Source organism: Anopheles stephensi, chromosome X (assembly GCF_013141755.1).
Source record: "Anopheles stephensi strain Indian chromosome X, UCI_ANSTEP_V1.0, whole genome shotgun sequence".
NCBI classification, from domain to species: domain Eukaryota; kingdom Metazoa; phylum Arthropoda; class Insecta; order Diptera; family Culicidae; genus Anopheles; species Anopheles stephensi.
The window spans coordinates 6,584,941-6,602,511 of record NC_050201.1 but is presented as its reverse complement, the minus strand read 5'-3'; the positions used below and the strand labels follow the sequence as shown (position 1 = coordinate 6,602,511).

Genomic DNA, 17,571 nt, shown 5'->3' with positions numbered 1-17,571 from the left:
CTGTGGCTCTATGGTTTTAATTATTTGCCTTATAAATAAAAAAGGGTAAAAGATTTCTTTCATTGTGAAAAATAAAATTCACACCGTTAGATATATTTTTCAATAAATATAACATTTATTACAACAAGAATTAAGAAGTGTGTGTGTTTGTGTGTCGTTCGTTTTTTTTTTGGGTTTTCTTTTTTTTTGTTTGGGGGGAGTTTTAGTTTTTTGTTTCCACATAATTTAATATACTTTTTTTTTGCTTCGCCTCTTCTGCTGGACAATGTGTGTTCGTGTGGTTTGGTTGTGTGTGTGCGTGTATTGAAACGGTTTGTTCTCGTCGTATGTACTAGATGGAGTGGAGTGAGTGAGTTTGTTTGCTTGGTGTGTGTTTAGCGACACGGGTTGACGATCTTGTTCCGTTGAGGGGTTGATGGGGGCGATGAAGGTTCCACTCGCCACCAAACACGTTGCCTGTCCAGGACAGCATTGAGTTTGTGTGTTCAAAATTTTGAGAGTTCGCTTGTGTGTTAGCCTTCCAGCAAGTTAGCAAGTTTGCTTTAATCAATTTTTTGTTGTTGTATCGAATTATGTGTCCCACCGGTGTTAAGTTTTCCCATTAGGCAAATTTTTACTAATTTTCCTCGTTTTAAGTTTCTCCTTCCAGAGTGCAGTGCGCGAAGAAGGAGATAAATTTTTGAGAATTTTGCTTTTCAATTTAATTTTTTGTTGTTTGTTTTCTTTTTCCGAATGTGCTTGCCTTTAGCCCGATAGTATAGCCTGGTCGTTTGATGCACGGTCGAATAGCTCTTTTGTTTTGGCTCGCTTTTACTTAATTATTTAACTCGTAGTAGCAGGATGTCAATGAAGTAAATTTTGGACGTTCGAATTTCAGTGTATGTGTCTATGTGTGTGTCTGTGTTTTACCTTAATTTTTCCTTCCTACCACATATACATGCCAATTGCGGGACCGATCAGTTCGTTAAAGTAAAAGAGCTTCAAATTAAATGAAACCGATTATGAGCTTGCATTGGTTTGGTTGGGCTTGAGGACTTCTCCTTTAGAATCAGGAGATTTGCTAATTAGTCCCTTTGCATGTGTGTGTGTGTCTGTAAGTTTGAATGGTTGTGTTGGTGCTGTACTACTCGCACAATTGTTGTCTTGGTCTTCTTTGCTGTGTTTGCTTCTTCTATTTGCGTTTTGTATTGTTTTCGTTTTGTTTCTCCGCTTCCTCACTAATATTCTTCGTTTCGTTTCGTAAACGCCGGGTTTTGTAAAAATGTTTCGTATCAAAAAATATTATTGTGATTTTTTTTTGTTTCTTGTTATTTAACTTTATTTTACCTTTTAAGGGGGGTTTTCTTTTCGTTTTGTTCGTGACCTGCACAATATATTGTTTAGCCTCTTTTTTTTTGTTTCTTCTTTCGTCTGCCGGAGCTATGGAGCATTTTTTTGTGATGCTGTCTGGGTGACAGATGCAGTGACGCGATGGGTGTTTTTGTTGTTGTTGCTATTAGTAGCTGTATCGGTAGGTGTGTGTGTGTGTGTGTGTTTGTATGTCTGAATTTCTATTTGACAACCGTAAACTGTAAAGTGAATGCCGTCCAAACCATTTCTTATAGTTCATTAGGGCGAATGAACATAAAGTACAGGGTGGTCAAGTTAAGTTTGACAGTTTGCGTAGGGCAACAGAAAATCATCAATCAAAAACTAGATAAATAAAGGCAACTTAAATTACAATGACCAGGAGTCTTTATCGTCTATATGGGAATCGAGTTCGACTCGTGGATGAAATGAGGTGTTCGGGTCAATCCGTGACGCTCGTAGCATCGACAAACCTACTCGGACTCGTCAAAGCTACCGGGGTCGGTTACGGGTGGCTTCGTGACCGGGTAGGTTCTTGGGTCGACAACTACCCACTACAACAACAAATTCCCTCTGAGAAGGGCCTTCATTTTATCCATTACCTCGAGTTTTGTATTGCTGGAAGTGCGATTGGTATCTTTTGCAACATTGCCCCATACCACAATATTCCATGTAGGGTCCAAGGCTCTGGAAGTGCTACAGTGCTTAGAAGGCACCTGAAGGGGCCCTCTTTGGGCGGTGGAGATGCATCACATCGCCTTCAGAGGATAAATATCCGAAAGCCAACAGAGGTTTGAGGAAATTTAATCTGTATTACATAAAAAAAAATCTAGTTAAGGTCTGTTTTGCTTTCCTGTCCTCAAAAAGCATTTGACAACGGTAGTGATAATAAATATTTTGAGGGTCGGCTCGAATCATCATGACGCAAGCTATTCTCTGCCATAATTCAGCAAGGGTTTTAGTCACCTATCCGTTCCAACATAAAGGAAGAAGGAGGGCTCAAACTTTTAAATATCGAGTAGTAAAGATTTACAGAAGGAACAAAAAATATAAGATGTCAAATGTTACCCGAAACACCCTGTACCTGACTATAAATGAAGACAATAACAACAGAAGAAAGGAACAAAATCTAACTAATTAACAGTTATAATCTACTTCTATAATCTACTTCCCAAACACAGCCACAAACAGAATCATCAATCTACTTTAAAAAATAAAATTTAACAAAAAATCCGTTCCTCGTCTCTACTGGCGTTGAAGTCTTTCGTTCTAGTTCGCTTCAACTGCTTTCGTTCAGGTCGATTTCGTTTCGTTTGCCATAATTGTGTACTTTTCTTTCTTTTTTTTTGTATTTTTTTTGGTATTTTGTGTGTGTGTGTGTGCGTGTGTTTGTGTACGTTTTCACTTAATAATTCCTCTCACAATCGTTTCCACATCTCTCCCGTATAAATTGGACACCGAAAGCTTCTCTTACAAGAAATAGTGTTTAGTTTTTAATTGTGTACGTGTATTTGTGTGTGTGTGTGTAAATGTGTGTGCGTGTGATGTTTTACTTCGATTAAACTGCCGCCAACGTCAACGTTTTTGTTGTTGTTTGTTGTCGCTTGCATTTTGTATATAAGGTTTAGATGCTTGTGAAAAATTGCCTAAAAATTTGTTCATTTCCTTGTGTAGGTGTGTGTTTGTGCTAGGTCTTGGTTTCCCCTCCGGTTTTTTGTTTTGCCCCACCTCCATTTAAATTGTTTGTGTGTGTGTGTGGGTGTTTTTTGTTTGCTTTTCTAATTCTTCAGTCCTTCAGTATGCGAGCGCGCTCGAGTATGTATGTGTGTGTGGATGTATAAGTGCCATTTTCTACACTCCAAGAAACAAACATGGCGGACGTTTTCATTTAGCTTTTTTTGTTTATACACACACACTATCACACCCACACACACACACAAGCACGCTCTAATATCGCCTTCCCGCTTTTTTTTTGTCTATAAAATAGTGTTCGCGCGAAGAATGTGCGCTGCCGTTGTGATTAAAGAGAGGGAGAGAGAGAGAGCTTTCAGAATAGGTTTAACAGAATACATTTTTTGTTTAATACCAATTATACCAATCAGTGCATTGACCGGGTTTTCTTCTTCGGCTTGCTTCATCTTCCATAAAATACAAGACCACCTCTCTCTGCTTTCAATTTTTACCGGTGTGCTAAGGGAGTTTTTGTTTGCTTGTGTGTGTATGTGTGTATCTTTTGTTTTCTTCTTCTTCTTCTTCTTCTTCTTACTTTTAGCTTCACATTTTTAGTCACATTCGTTTTATGTACTCTCGTTGCCATGTAAAGGAGGAAATAGATTGCGAATGTAGTACACAACACACATTATAATTGAGAATTTTGGAATACTTATGGGCGGACAATATGTAAAAAACATTTGTATGTGTGTGTGTGTATGTGAGTGTTTTTTTCCTCTTCTTCAATTATTTTAATAGTTTTTTTTGTTGTTTTTTTGCTTGTGTTTCGCTCATTTCGTTTTGTTTGCTTCTACTTTTCATTTTGTTCTCCTTTGTTTTGGGTTGCTAATCGACCATTTTCCTTTGTGATTTTTGTTTCTTCCACACACACACACACACACACACGCGCGTATTATATTTTTGTTCTTCTCTATTTCCTGCATTTCTAAATTGAGTCTCAGTTTCAGCTATACACTTTCGCTTCGCACAAATAACACTGCTGCGTGCGTCTGCATTTTGTTCTCCTCTTCCCTTTTAACCCTCTTTTTTGTTGTTGTTATTGAAACCATTTCGATCAAAGTACATCTCTTGTCAATTGTGCCGCCGCCATCTTATCAGAAACTATGTGTGTGTGTGTGACGGTGTGCGTGGTAGAATGTGTATGTGTTAATGCCCCTGCGCTTAATATGAATATTCTTTCACCTTACTATTCTGTTAATCCGTTTTTACCTTCCTACAAAACAAAACAAAACAAAAAATAGTAAACAAAAAACAAACCGTAAACACAGAGGCATCCAAACCTCTGGATCTCTACCTCTTGGTGTAGTAGTGGCGAGCTTCGACGGTGCCATTTTTAGTACGCACACCTTTCAACATGGCGCGATCAGCGCCCTCTATATTGCAGCTTGCCCACTCTCTCGCTCTCCCCCTCTTTCACTCGTTTCTTATCGCTTGTTTTTGTTATCTCTTTCTTGCTCTCTTTGTTTTTTTTTTAGCGAAAGAGATCATTTTCCTATCTGTTTACGAGGAGGGATACATTTATTCTTAGTGTTTTTTGTCATATCTTTCTTGTATGTTTTAATCTCTCTCTCTCTCTCTCGCGCTCTGTCTTTCTGTTTTTTTTGTATTTACGATAATTGTATGCGTTTTACTTTTTAATAATATTTTCTTTTTTTTAAACTTTATCACAATCATTCCATTTCCAATACATCTTTTTCTTGAGCTAATGCAGCTCGAACCATGCTCGTTTTACTAGCGCCGCCTAGAGTAAACCTCAGCTCAGCTCTATTTGACACATCCGCATTCCGCATGTACTTAGTACAGTGGTTGCCGTGCATGTGACGTTTAGTTGGTTTACTTTTATATGTATATATGTATATATATATTATTGCTCTCTAAAATACACAAACACACACACACATATGAATGGAAAAGTACATCTCATTTTTTTTGTTAGGTTTTTTTTTGTATGCTTATGTGCATGGGTGTTTGTTCGTTTATGTTCCTCATCGTTTAGTTTTGCCTGCCTGCCATGGGAATCGACATGCCTTGCCTGGTGCGGCAGTTCAATCTGTCCAACATTCCTGTCCTTGCAGCTAATAATATCTGTAACATCTGTGCCACTCAGTCGCTCGTTCGCTACCGCCCATTGCGTTAAGTCTTATCATCTGGTCGTGCACATCGATAGTGTAATAGTGTTTGCCACGCGCCATTAATCCTAAACACCTGCCGTCACTCGATTGCATTCCAAATATCACTTTGCAATGGAATGTTAATAATGTAATGTTAGTAAGTCACAACACCGAATAGTATTTGTTTTTGAGTGTATCTGTCCACTGCCTCGGTTCGGAGCATTTTTTCGGGGGGTGAGGAGGGGAAGGGGGGCTTTGTTTTGTCTCTTCTCTCCCTAGCTCTCTCTCTCTCTCATTCAAATATACGATTTAATTTGTAATAGTGTGTGTAATTGAACGCTACAACAACTTCAATTTGCCACGGCACGGGTACTAATTTTTTTCAAAGTTCACCATTTTAGCCAAGAAAAACAGTTGAAGTAAGTAAGTACAGTAATTTTAAATATTTTCCTCATATTTTCGCTCTCCTTCTCTCTCTCTCTTTCGTTCCTTCTTCAGCTGTATCACTTAATCTGTCGGCCCCTTCTCAGCTAGCGAGCTGTGTGTTTTGCCTCACTACTACCTAGATATCTGGATAGTTTCATCGCCGGATAAATCCTTTTTCACAATTGCTGGGAAAAAAGTTAATTTTTTTACAGCGAAAAATGAAACAGATAATTTAAAAATTGATTTAACTACCAAGTCTATTGCCCCTCCATAAAATGTACAAATTTTGTTTGGTTTTTTTTTAAATCCTTAGATGTATTTAAATTTTTTTGGGTTAATTTTTTTTAAATTCCTACCTCTAATTTAGCTCCCACCACCGTACCGTATTCGCAATTTAAACGCAATTAACTTTTTGCACACACATGTACGCACACACACTACCCTATGTGTTTACCGGTAGTGGTGCTTTGCTTAGCTGTCACTGTGAGCTGTCAACGTGCGGTTACTAATAGTTGACAGTGAGACGACCCAAGCCAGACCAAACATGCTGGGCGCTCCTGTTAATTACCTACAAACTAGGGTTTCCGATCGGTTTGCCAATTTGCGTGTGTGTGTGTGTGTTCCAATTGTATGTTGACTCAAGCCAACAGTTGTCGTGATGCAAGGTTCCGAATATTTCCGTCACAATTTCGTCAGCCACTATACATACAAACAGAAAAAAATGGTCGAGCACCTAGCATCAACCTATACTAGCGTTTGAAAAACGTCAAGAGAAATGTTCACTAAGGCAGTGTTGAATAAGTAAATAAATGTGTCTTTGTGTGAATGCGATTGGGCAGCATTCTCATGATCTGTGCCGGTTCTGCTCTCTTACACAAAGGTAGTACACTGCCAACAATTTCTATAGCTTCACCTCAAATTGACGTGTTACTTCTCCTTATCAGTTTTTTTTTAAATTTTTGCTTGTATTAAAACATTTCCTAGAAATTTCCACAACATAGTTAAATAAATCTAAACAAAAAAAAATTTTTTTGTGGAAAAATCAAGATACCATTTTCTAAAGCCGCCATTAATCGAAACTGCTCCTGCGAGCATTTTATACTGGAGAAAGAAACTAAAACTGTCTTAAGTAGAAATAATAATAAATTTATAACAGTTTTACATTCAAAACAGCTAAGACCGATTGACAAAAATTATCACATAAAAGGTGCATGTTTATTCTTTATTGGCCTAACGACCTCTTAAGTCTTCTTCTTCCTCTTTGGTCTAACGACCTCTTAGATCATGCCTGCCTACCTGGCTTACTAGACTGTGTGATAATTTCAGCTTATTAAAAATTTGTTTTATACGGAAACCTTAATGACATGAACATAAAATGTTATTTGTCATGCGAGTCTGGCCTGCCATCTCTGGCTTTGTGTCGCTTGGTTTTACCCGTAGCAAAGTAGTCATCCCTGCGTACGGGGAGGCGGTCTGGATAGGATTTGAGCCCCCAATCCAGCCGTGTAAAGACCGGTGCCGTTGTCACCTGGGCCACCGGATCCCCCCAACCTTTCCGAATAATAATGGAAAATATGCATGGGATTTTTTCCGCTAGTTTTCCATGGGACTGATGGTACCGATGATGGTATGATCGATTTCGGGAGTGCAGTTTCACTGGTTTTGGGGAAAACTGATATGAAAAAGTTTGAAAAATATTGGACGATAGTTTTAACTGTCCTATTATACATGAACTGTTAAAAGTATACATGGGATAATATGAACTGCGATAGTGTGTTTAGTACGGCTAAAGAAAATGGTGATCTATATATATATTTTTTTAATTTGTTTAAAATTAAAACAAAAATTCAAAGACCAATTTTTAAACCATTTTTGAGTTACACCAACCAAAATATAGGTGTGTTGCTATAGAAATTAGTGCCAGTGTATAAGAGGGAAAGAAAAAAAATTTCTCACAATCTCTCTCTCTCTCTCTTGCTTTTCTTCTCCCATGCTTTAATGCTCAATCTATCAACCTCCATGTGTTTGCTTATCGTTTCCTGCAGGGCAGTAGACGTCTATCTGTTAATGGTAACTATGTTTGTATGCGTGTTTATGTGTGTTTCGGTTGGACTATTGATGGTATTGGCTTTTAGGTTTCACTGTTATATCACAGGCGGCAACGACAAAGATTCTGTCGGTACTTACTGCTATTAGCGCTGCATCCGGGGTGATTCTTACTGGTTTTGTTTTTACAGCAAAGTCGTCGTCGTTACGCGTGTTACGTTAAAAGTAAATCGGCAGTAGTCGATCGAGTCGTGTGGCGGGTGCGGGGTAAAGACGGTCGTTGTGTTATGTATTGTAAGCATTAGGCGCCCTGAAACGAAAGAACATATTACGTAGCACATCATCCGGACAGTACCGGGTTTTGTGGTTTTGGTGGGTTTCGTTATACACGGCGTAACGCCTGTGCGTTACTTCGTTATTGTGCATTCATCTAAAATCAGTTTCAGTAGTAAATCGGTCGACGTTGCGCTGATGGCCTTAGTTTTGGTTATATTGCTAGCCGGACTTTGCCCGCTCTTAGCCTAGTTTGTCTATCACCCTTGCATCGTTCCCGGCAACGATTGAGGTTATGAGGAAACTCAACACGCTAATTGGAAAGTATTGGTAGTTCTGGCAGTACGAACGTTAAAGAATCAGTTTCGTTTAGAGTTTTGTTTGTTTTGCTTTGCCGCCCATCCCCCGGCACTGCACAAAACAGGTGACAAAATATTTAACGAAGCAAAACTAGTAACACTTACATTATACATTCAGCTACGGCTCAGCATTCCCTTAGCCGGTAGTAGATAAAATCTGGTCAAGTGTGTCGGCTGTGAGTTTGGTTCTCCATTCGGAAAACCCTTTCCTAACCTAACCTTATCCGCTTAGTGCACCTACATTTATGCAAGTAGTATATGTCTCCACACTTTGCATGCAGACAAGAGAGTGAGAGAGAGAGCCCGTCAGACGTCGATTACCACTATTCTGCGCTATGTTGTAGATTTGTCAATGTCCAGCCATAAATACTCTTCTCACTCTCTCTCTCTCTCGCTCTTATCGCGCCAACATGGATGCAATGGTTGAGAGATAAGAGTTCCTAGCACTTAATATGTAATATATCACTAAATTCTCGCTAATCTCATCACCACACCACCTGTCTCTCAGTGCGCAGTCGGTTGGTAGTGCACGGATACTACTGACACAGTCATGGTGACAGCTGTCATGTGCCGTTTGTCACACACAAGAATTGCAAAAGTTAGTTTACGCTTACATTGTATTGCATGTTGCTTACGGACTAGTGCTTACAAACGTAATAGATCTCGTTCGACATGACTTGCGATCAGTTAACGATTAGTCACACTTCAATATTGCTTCAGTTATTCAATTTGTCTGTTGGTTTTTGTTTCATTACATTTGCTTTCTGGTAGGTAATACGGTGTTGAATGAATGTGATTTGTGTGTATGTATGTGTGTGTGTGTGATTTCTCCTTATTAGATCTTACGAGCGATTAAGATGGAAGCCGGTTGTCTTGTTTGAAAAGAGCGATACCTCTCCCTCCAAAACAAAAAAAGAAGGCATCACTTCTTCACCCTGGACGTCTGTGGCAGAGTTGACCCGGCCCGAACGTGTATCCGGTCCGGTCGTGTTTGGCTGTGACTCTAATTTTCGCGTACGGTACGTATTACGTGGAAACCAACTCCTATCTGTGTTCATCGCTCAGTCTTGCTGAGCCAAGGGTTAGTAATGGTGGTGGTGTCTGTCTTGTAGTGGTTGTAGATTCATTGCCCCCAGGTTCTGAAGATATACAACATGGACGTGTTCGCGTCCAGATTCAAGCGGCTCCTCGTAGCATACTTCAAGACTGACGTGTTGCTCATCATTAAATCTATATTAACCCTAACGTTGCGCCAAGCGCCCATACCGCCCCCCCTCCATTATCCTTGCCTTGTTTTGCAAAAATCCCTCCCCCCAACCCCCTCCTCTTTTGGACTAAAAAAATTTGTACAACACGTTTCAAAAAATACACATTCAGTTCCAGTTACTAGTTACTCTGCTAAAGAAACCCCCGTTACGTTCAGATCCCTCAATGCCGTGTCTCACTCCCTCATCCTTTTCTCACTCTCTCGGCCTACGTTCCGGATCACTCCGGAAGAGCCATCCAACGGTGTGCGTATGTGTGTGCGTGTCACACTGTACCCATTTCAGTCCCATTCCGCTATACGCTTTCTACTAGCTAGAAACAAAAAAATAAACAGGAGACAGCCTCTGATTGCATCTGAAAACGAAACGCTCAAACTACTACTACTACTACTTCTACTACTACTGCTGCTGCTACTAGCGATGGCGTTAAACGATGGCTTTGACACAGAAACGAAATAGAAACTAATAACACGCAACGAACGAACGAACCACTATGAAAACACATTTTTTTCGTTTTGATAATCAAATTCCTTGATGATTGTACGACTGTGGAAACAGTAGGCAGTCTTCCTGCTGTAGAGTAGGGGACGCTTATTTTGGGGTATGTCCTAACTTTTGCAGCTCGCTCGTCCACCATACATGCCGTTTGCGCCCTCCACAAAACTCAACTATTATACATAACGCCCTGATGCTGTTAGTCTTATCGGTAGGAACTTAATTGAATCTCAATCAGCGTCGTTTTGATATATCGATACACGTAAATCTTAACAATACAATCATGCTGTCATGCTGCCTCACATTGTCAGCTGGGTCGCGGGACGCGTACAGTCCCAGGTTGCATAAACGCGGCGTGTGCATGCTTACTATTCCCTGCCGTTTGACAGTTGTGACAGTAGTGTCCTGACGCTTGGCTTACATCTGCAATAATATTGTTTTCTGCTCACACACACACACATATTGGACGCATCTTAGCTTTGATGAACAAACATTTAATTTTGAGTAGATCATTTTGCCTTCATGTCTTACTTTTGTTTTTCTTTTTTCTTAGTTGCTTCTGCTTGTTGCTGCAAAATGGTACAAACATTACACGACATCGATTTAAATAGTGTGTACTAGCCATGAACTATGGTTCCAAGAGTGTATGTCTATGTGTGTGTGTTTTTTAACACACACATAGCTGTCAGCTTTCAATTGCTTTTTTTCTTCTTTTGGTTTGCGAAAAACGGACACTTATATAGTAATGAATTTTTGAGTTTTCTAAGATGTATTAGTAGCATTTGCATTTGCCTTTCCAGCGCGTTACTCTGCTCTGGTAAAACACAAAAAACGACACCGAATACACATTGTTTGCTTTCATATTAATATTAATAGTGTGTTTGCGTGTAAGACTGTGTGTGTGTCTGAGTGGGTTGTTTGGAAGCGTAAAAGTGTTTGTATGCTTTAGCTGATTACTGACACCGTACTTGCTGTACCGAACGGTCCAATACATGACCGGCTTCCGTCATTTCCATTTTGACATTTCTTCGCCTATCTGTGAGAATGTGTTAGTGACGTGATGTGTTAAGTATGGTGCTGCATTTGTCTGTGTTAATCTGAGGTACATTTAATTTGGCACAGTGAAATTGTATCCTTTTTCCCCCTTCCCCATTCCGTACACGTATGCGTGTCTGGATGCTAACCACTACTACCAGTGACAGCGCTCGTCCACTACAAACACAGAGTAGTGGCGCGTAAAAGATGGCGCCCGCGTCCCTCATCAACTGGGTGCTGTTGTGTCGTGTGTTCGTTTCACTATCACGAGGGAAACTAAATTGTCCGCAACTCAGCGTACCACGTTCGTTCGACGGGTTTTTGACAGCGTTTTTGTCTCAACCTTAAATGACAGAAGGTTCGTTTCGCAATCGTTTCGATCCGTATCCGAGTTGTGTATCATCCACTATGGTTTGCAGTACTGGTTTCTTAGTAGGCCGGAGTCCAGCAAGAGTTCACCATCATAGTGCTCGCTGTAACTATTAGACCTCAGTTTTCTCTCTCTCGCTCTCTCTCGTTCTCTATCTCGCTCTTTTTCCTATCGCTGGTTCTCGTTTGTATGGGAATAAAAATAAAATCTCTCTTGTGGTTTAAAAAAACAGAGCACACTGCGCAAGTCCGTTTTCGTTGTTCTATGTTCTGGTTTAAAGTTGCTTTCGCCCTGGATGGCGGCCTCGTGTGTACTTATTCATTTAAATAAGCGTTGTGTACTTATGTATCAAAAAACATTGTATATATACACTTAACCGGTAGTCTTGTGTTTTGTATGTGGGTTGGAGTTGGAAATAAAAAGGTTTTGCAGTAACAAAGTTACTTTCTCCCGCCATGTTGGCTATCTTGTTAATGGCTATCTTGGTTTCTCGGTGAGGATGGGTGTATGTGTGTATCTGGTTCTCTGGCATTAGTATGACGTCTTCAAAAACGTTTCACCCGGGGTGGTAGTTGCTTACGGCAGGCGCTTAGAGCGCTTATTAACAAGTTGCAATCGACTGCGGTAAAAATCTCCTTTGGCTTACGTGTATATAAATATAGAATGTATAAAAGTAACTCAAAACCTTATTTCTTGCTGCTGAGAGTTGCGCTTGTATAATATTTCTCTTGGTATCAGTTGCCTGCTTAGTTAAGGTTGCTTCACGTTCTCTGTCCCGCTCTCTCTCTCTCTCCCCCCGCTCTCTCTTTCTTCTGTTTCTCTTAGAGTACGGTTTGGTTTAGGTTAGTTTGGTTTTTGGTTGATTGGTGTGAAGTTAACATAGTTTCCGTTGCTTGCATGTGTATGTTTTCTTTTGGTTTTCGGAAGGACGATTTCTGTTTCCACCTGTTGCAATCAATATGGCCGACGGGATCTTCATGCCTCACCTTACCCGTACTACTGTTCCGTTTTTTTGCTTGCGCCTTTTTGCTGTTTTTGGGTACCAATTTAACGAGACGGATTTTTAGGGGTTTTTGCTTGTTGCGTTACATTACGTTGTTCCTTGTTCGTGTAAAATCACTATTGAATCTCTGCTTTGCATGTATAAGTATAAATAGCTTAAATCTGTTGAATATATAGAAAATAATCACATTCAGTTGTATGTTGTTTTTTTATCTTCTTCTTCTTCTGCTGCTTCGTTTTCTCCTCCGTGCACGTCTAATGTGTACCGTAGTACCTTGTCCTATGGCCAGCTGCCTGCTATCCCCCCATGCTTCATTCCCTCCCAGGGCCGCTCGGTTACCTACTGCAAACTGCGTTAAATATTACCTTCTCGTGTATATATATACTCTAGGTTCGATTAAAACGATTGCAGGCCCATTGTCAAGAAGACCAACCGCAGCGCGGACACTACACAGCTACTACAAATTTCGTTTCGTTGACAAGGGGGCCATAACAGTCGCACAAAACACAAAAACAGACACTATCCCCGAAAAAAAAAATCATCCGTACACAATCAACCTAAAACCCGAGCTGTGTAACGCTGTTTGTGCTGTTTTGTGGTGTATTGCGTGTTTGTGTGTTTGTGTGTGTGTGTTTGGTAACTTTCACTGTACAATGGACGCCATAGTTAATCCAGTTAGTGGCTTAGGTTGTATGTTTACTATCCTACGATAACACATCCAGCTTCCGTTCCTAAACATTCATTCGTTCGTGCTGTTCCGTTCACCAGTACTCCATTCCGCATTTCAAAGATTGTGCACCAGAGTTTAGTTATGACGTAAAATCACAGATAATTAATTGGGGACTTTCTTGTAGGAGATCTGTCAAATCCTCGCTTTTCGGTTCGCTTTTCGTCGATGAACCTGATCTGGACCAACCTGTCAGACCCAAGCGACTTGAGAGCGAGGCCTTTGCCTGCTGGGGGCTGCAGCATCCTTTCTCCCTAGCGCCATAGTTATTGTTATCATTTCTGCTCTCTCTCTCGCTCTCTCCCTCTTTCTCTCGCTTTAAGCTTACTTACGAGCCATCACTCTCATATTGTTAGCCATCCCGCAGTCACGGTACTCCGTCCCGGTAAGATGACGGACGGATGCTATCGGCCGATGGTTCCATGTGTGTATGTGTCGTTGTTGATAGAGATCCGGTACGGTTCCGGATAATCGGTGCGCTTGCCTGAGGTAAATTTGTTCCACTTTGAACCGTGTGCGTGGCCGGTGCGTGATTGTGTGTGTGTGTGAGTTTTCTCTTCTGGCTGGCTGGCTGGCACTCTGCACGGAGTACAAGCTAATGTTGCGTTTTCTGTGTATGTGTGCTTCTTCATATATATATACGGTAAAGTGTTCACGTACAACAACGATAATAGACGAAAGTTGCAGCTACAAATACAGCTAGCCTTAAATGTGGTTGTGTCACAAATTCGCTCCATGTCAGTGTGTGTGTGTGTTTTTGATGGAGCTTTATCCATTCCTTTATCTCGCTCTCTCGCGTTAATAGTTGTCTCTCTTTTTAGCACTAATGTGATCACTAGTAAAATTGTGGAGGATTAGTTGTAGACTGGTATTGCTTTGCGTTGCACGAACGAGAGGTGCTGGTGCTCGCTGACCGCATCCCGGATGGAGCAGTGAGTCCGCATCTCCCGCCCTTTTTAGGTAGGTTACGGTACGGTTACGGTGTTGCTTCGGTGACGCGCCTCACTTCCGACAGAGGACCGACATGCGCGGACGCCTCCGTCGGCCCTCCTCTCACGGGCGCGGTGACAGCTGGTGCACGTGCGTGGTCAGATGCTTCGAGAGGTAGTCGGCCCGGGCGAAACACTTGCCGCATGCCTCGCAGTGGTACGGCCGCTCGCCGGTGTGGATGCGCAGGTGGCGCGTCAGGTCCGATTTGCCACCGAACGCGCGGCCACAGAACAGACACACGAACGGACGCTCGCCGGTGTGTTTGCGGACGTGCAGCTTCAGGTTTTCCTTCGACCGCACACACTTCCCACAGAACGGGCAGGCGAACCGTCGGTCGCGCTGCTTTTCGGCGGCATCCACGCGCAGAAAGTTCAGTATGGAGGCTTCCTGCGGGTCGAGCCCGAGCAGCCGATGGTGCGGTATCGTTTCCGCGTTGATGAGACTGTTGAGCGTGTGGCTCAGTGAGTTCGGTCCGGTTGCCGGATTGCCGGACGGTGGAAGGCCATGCTGATGTACACCTCCACTGGTGCAACCACCACTACTACCACCACCCCCTCCGCCACCACTACTATTACTGCTGGCACCAGGTGCATGAGCGCTGCTGGACTCTGCCTCCATCGAGCGCACTACGGACGCATGGTGATGGGCAGCTGCAGCAACCGCCGCAACCGATGCTGCCTGATAGCGCTTCAGTTCGCCCGTCAGCAGTGCCTCGTTTGCCGCCGTCTCCATCGGTGACTGCACGATGCGGCCGCCTGTGCTACTGCTGTTCGCCTGACAGCTGCCAACCGTTGCACTGCCGCCACCATTAGTACACTGGTTGGCCGAAATGCCGTTGCTGTGACAGGTTGGAGCGCTTCTCGTCGTGCTGGTCGCACTGCTGCTGGTAATCTTGGGCTGTGTGTCCTCGCCGGTTCCAGCAGAATCCGCTGCCGTGGCCGATTGGTTGTTCAGTGCGGAATCGGACACCGTGTCGTCTTGTTCTTCCCCACCAGTCCTCGTGCTGCTACCAGGCATCTCACTACTAACCGCAGCCGGAGTAGTCTTCTCCGGTCCACCATCTCCGACGAGATTCTCCGTATCTGCGTCCGTGCAAGCTGTCAAACTGCGCAGATCCGCTACCATTCCACTGCTGGCCGCGGCAACACCCTCGTTACCCTCGTTCGTACTTGACACGGCCGGCTCACTATCGGCGCTGCTCGTCCCGACCGCACCCGTGCCCTTCTTGCCATGCAGCCGCTCGAGCGCATGGTTGAGACGGTGCTTTTTGAACGACTTCAGATACCGGAACTGCATGCCACAGACGTCGCACGTGAATAGCTTATCGGCCGGCACGCGACTACGCCCGCCCGGCTCGGTACGGTGATGTTTGGCCAGCACAGTACGGTAGCGGCAGCACGCGTACCGGCTCTTCTGTCCACAGAGCCCGCACAGGTACGGCTTATCGTCGTGGATCGTCAGATGCGGATGCTGCAGGGCCGAGTGTTGCTCCAGCAGCCACACGGACGGAAAGTTGGCCATGCAGATGTGACACTTGGTGTCGGTGGCCGGTGATGGTGTGCCGCCGGACGTGGCCGGTGTTGGTGAGCCACCGCTCAGCTGATGCACATCGTGAAACAGTGCCAGTGCCTCGTCACAGGTGGACGACGACGAGGATGAGGAAGGTGCGAACGAACTGCTGGTGGCCGTCGAAGGTGTCGGTGGGGGTGGGTGTGGTGGTTTGCGCAGTAGCAAATCCTCACCACCCCCATTGCGGAAACCTTCCTTCGTAAGTCCATCGCGCACGCGTATCATTGTCATCGCTACCTTCGGTGAGGTGCCGGCCAGCTTCGAACCCTTCTCTTGATGGTCGTACGTGTGACCGGTGCTGGTTGTGGAGGTGGTGGTTGCCGTTGTAGTGTGCAGATTGAGCGGTTCCTTACAATCGTCCAGCAGTGGTGCGTGAGATGAGGTTGCCGCTGGTGAACCGGTTGGTCCACCATCTCCGGCAGCGGAACCGAACAGCAGGCTACGGTAGCGAAGCGCTTCCTCGGCCAGTGCCGACTGGTGGTGCAGCATCGACAGAAGCCGCTGCGGATCGGTATCGAACAAACCGAGCCCGAGCGGGGCAAACGGAAACACAAACGGGATCGCACCGACGGCAGCACCCGGGAAACCAATGATGCCGGCAGGTGGCGCTGACTTGATGCCCGACCGGGGATATCCACTCTGTCCCACCAGGAAGCGTCCGAGTGTCTGTAAGGAGCGTCAAAAGTACATCGGAAAGTGGAAGAAAAAAAGGAAAGCGATTAGTATTGCCTATCGATGAGTGTATCACGGATATGAAACACATAAAGAAGAAAAATAAAAACATAAAACACACACACAAGAGATAGTTTTACTTCACAACAACACAAGAACAAGAAAAGCGTAAAAGCAAAACAAAATTTTAACACCATTTTGTTTTGCGTTTGTTTTATTATATTTTTTACTGTCACTTTGTGTCATCTAGGAATAACTTTTTCCCTTTCCCAAGTAGTTGCATTTCAGATTTTTTTTTATTTATTTTTCACTTTCTTTTTTGTGATTTATGTATTTTTTCTCTCGCTCTCTCTCTCTCGCACTCTCTCACACACTGATCCGCTTTTTTTTACTTTCTTTTCAAATTTATTCTCTACCCTGCTTGACTGTGGTTGTAGTATTGTATCGTTCAATTGTAATTCTTTCTCTTTTCCCTTTCTTTTTCTCGCTCGCTCTCTCGTTTACTTTCTTTATTATTATTAGTTTTCCCACCAAGGGTTTCTTCCCTTCATTTTACTTGAGATGCTGTCCCGATTCCTAGTGTTCATGTTCACTATTTGATTACCATCTCACTTGCCCTAACTTCATACACACACGCAAGCTACTGTAGCTGTACGAACCGTGTGTTTGTTTTGGGTGTATGTGTGTGTGTGTCTGTTGTTTCTCTTCTCTTTCGTACACCGCACTCTCTCTTCTCATTGCGTTAATCCTTTCCCGTTCCATCAGCTACAGTCTAATTGAATTTTGGAATTGCATACTTATTTATTTTGTGTGTTTGTTTGTGTAATAGTGTCTGTACGTGATGTCACTCAAATCATTTGCTTCCTTCCTGCTGCTATAAGAGGTCACTTTTTATACCTTGCCGCTCTCTTTCTTTCTCATTCTTGTTTTTTTTTAATGCAAAATCCTGAAGCTCCTGATGCTAATATGTTGCTTTTTTCCCCCACTTTTCCAGTTTTTAATTATTTTCTGTTTCAAATGATTCTTTTTTCCACGCTGGTACTATTTTTATCTATTCGTTTAGTGTTGTTACCTTCCCTTAATTTTTTGTTTCTTCCCTTCTGTTGATTACTGCACTACTGTATCGGGGAGTTGTATTTTTATGTGTTTCTT

At 42.9% G+C, this 17,571-nt stretch overlaps 1 protein-coding gene across 9 annotated transcripts in view; it reads right to left on the bottom strand.

Annotated features, from left to right (window-relative positions):
* Nucleotides 1–93: 93 nt before the first annotated feature.
* LOC118508670 (serine-rich adhesin for platelets) overlaps nucleotides 94–17,571 on the bottom strand; it is a 155,425-nt gene continuing 137,947 nt past the window's right edge. For all 9 annotated transcript variants that reach the window (XM_036048713.1, XM_036048506.1, XM_036048536.1 and 6 more), the window contains one exon: nucleotides 94–16,413. In XM_036048713.1, coding sequence (XP_035904606.1) covers nucleotides 14,242–16,413 — 2,172 coding nt within the window. In that variant the 3' untranslated portion in view covers nucleotides 94–14,241. The remainder of the gene's footprint in view (nucleotides 16,414–17,571) is intronic.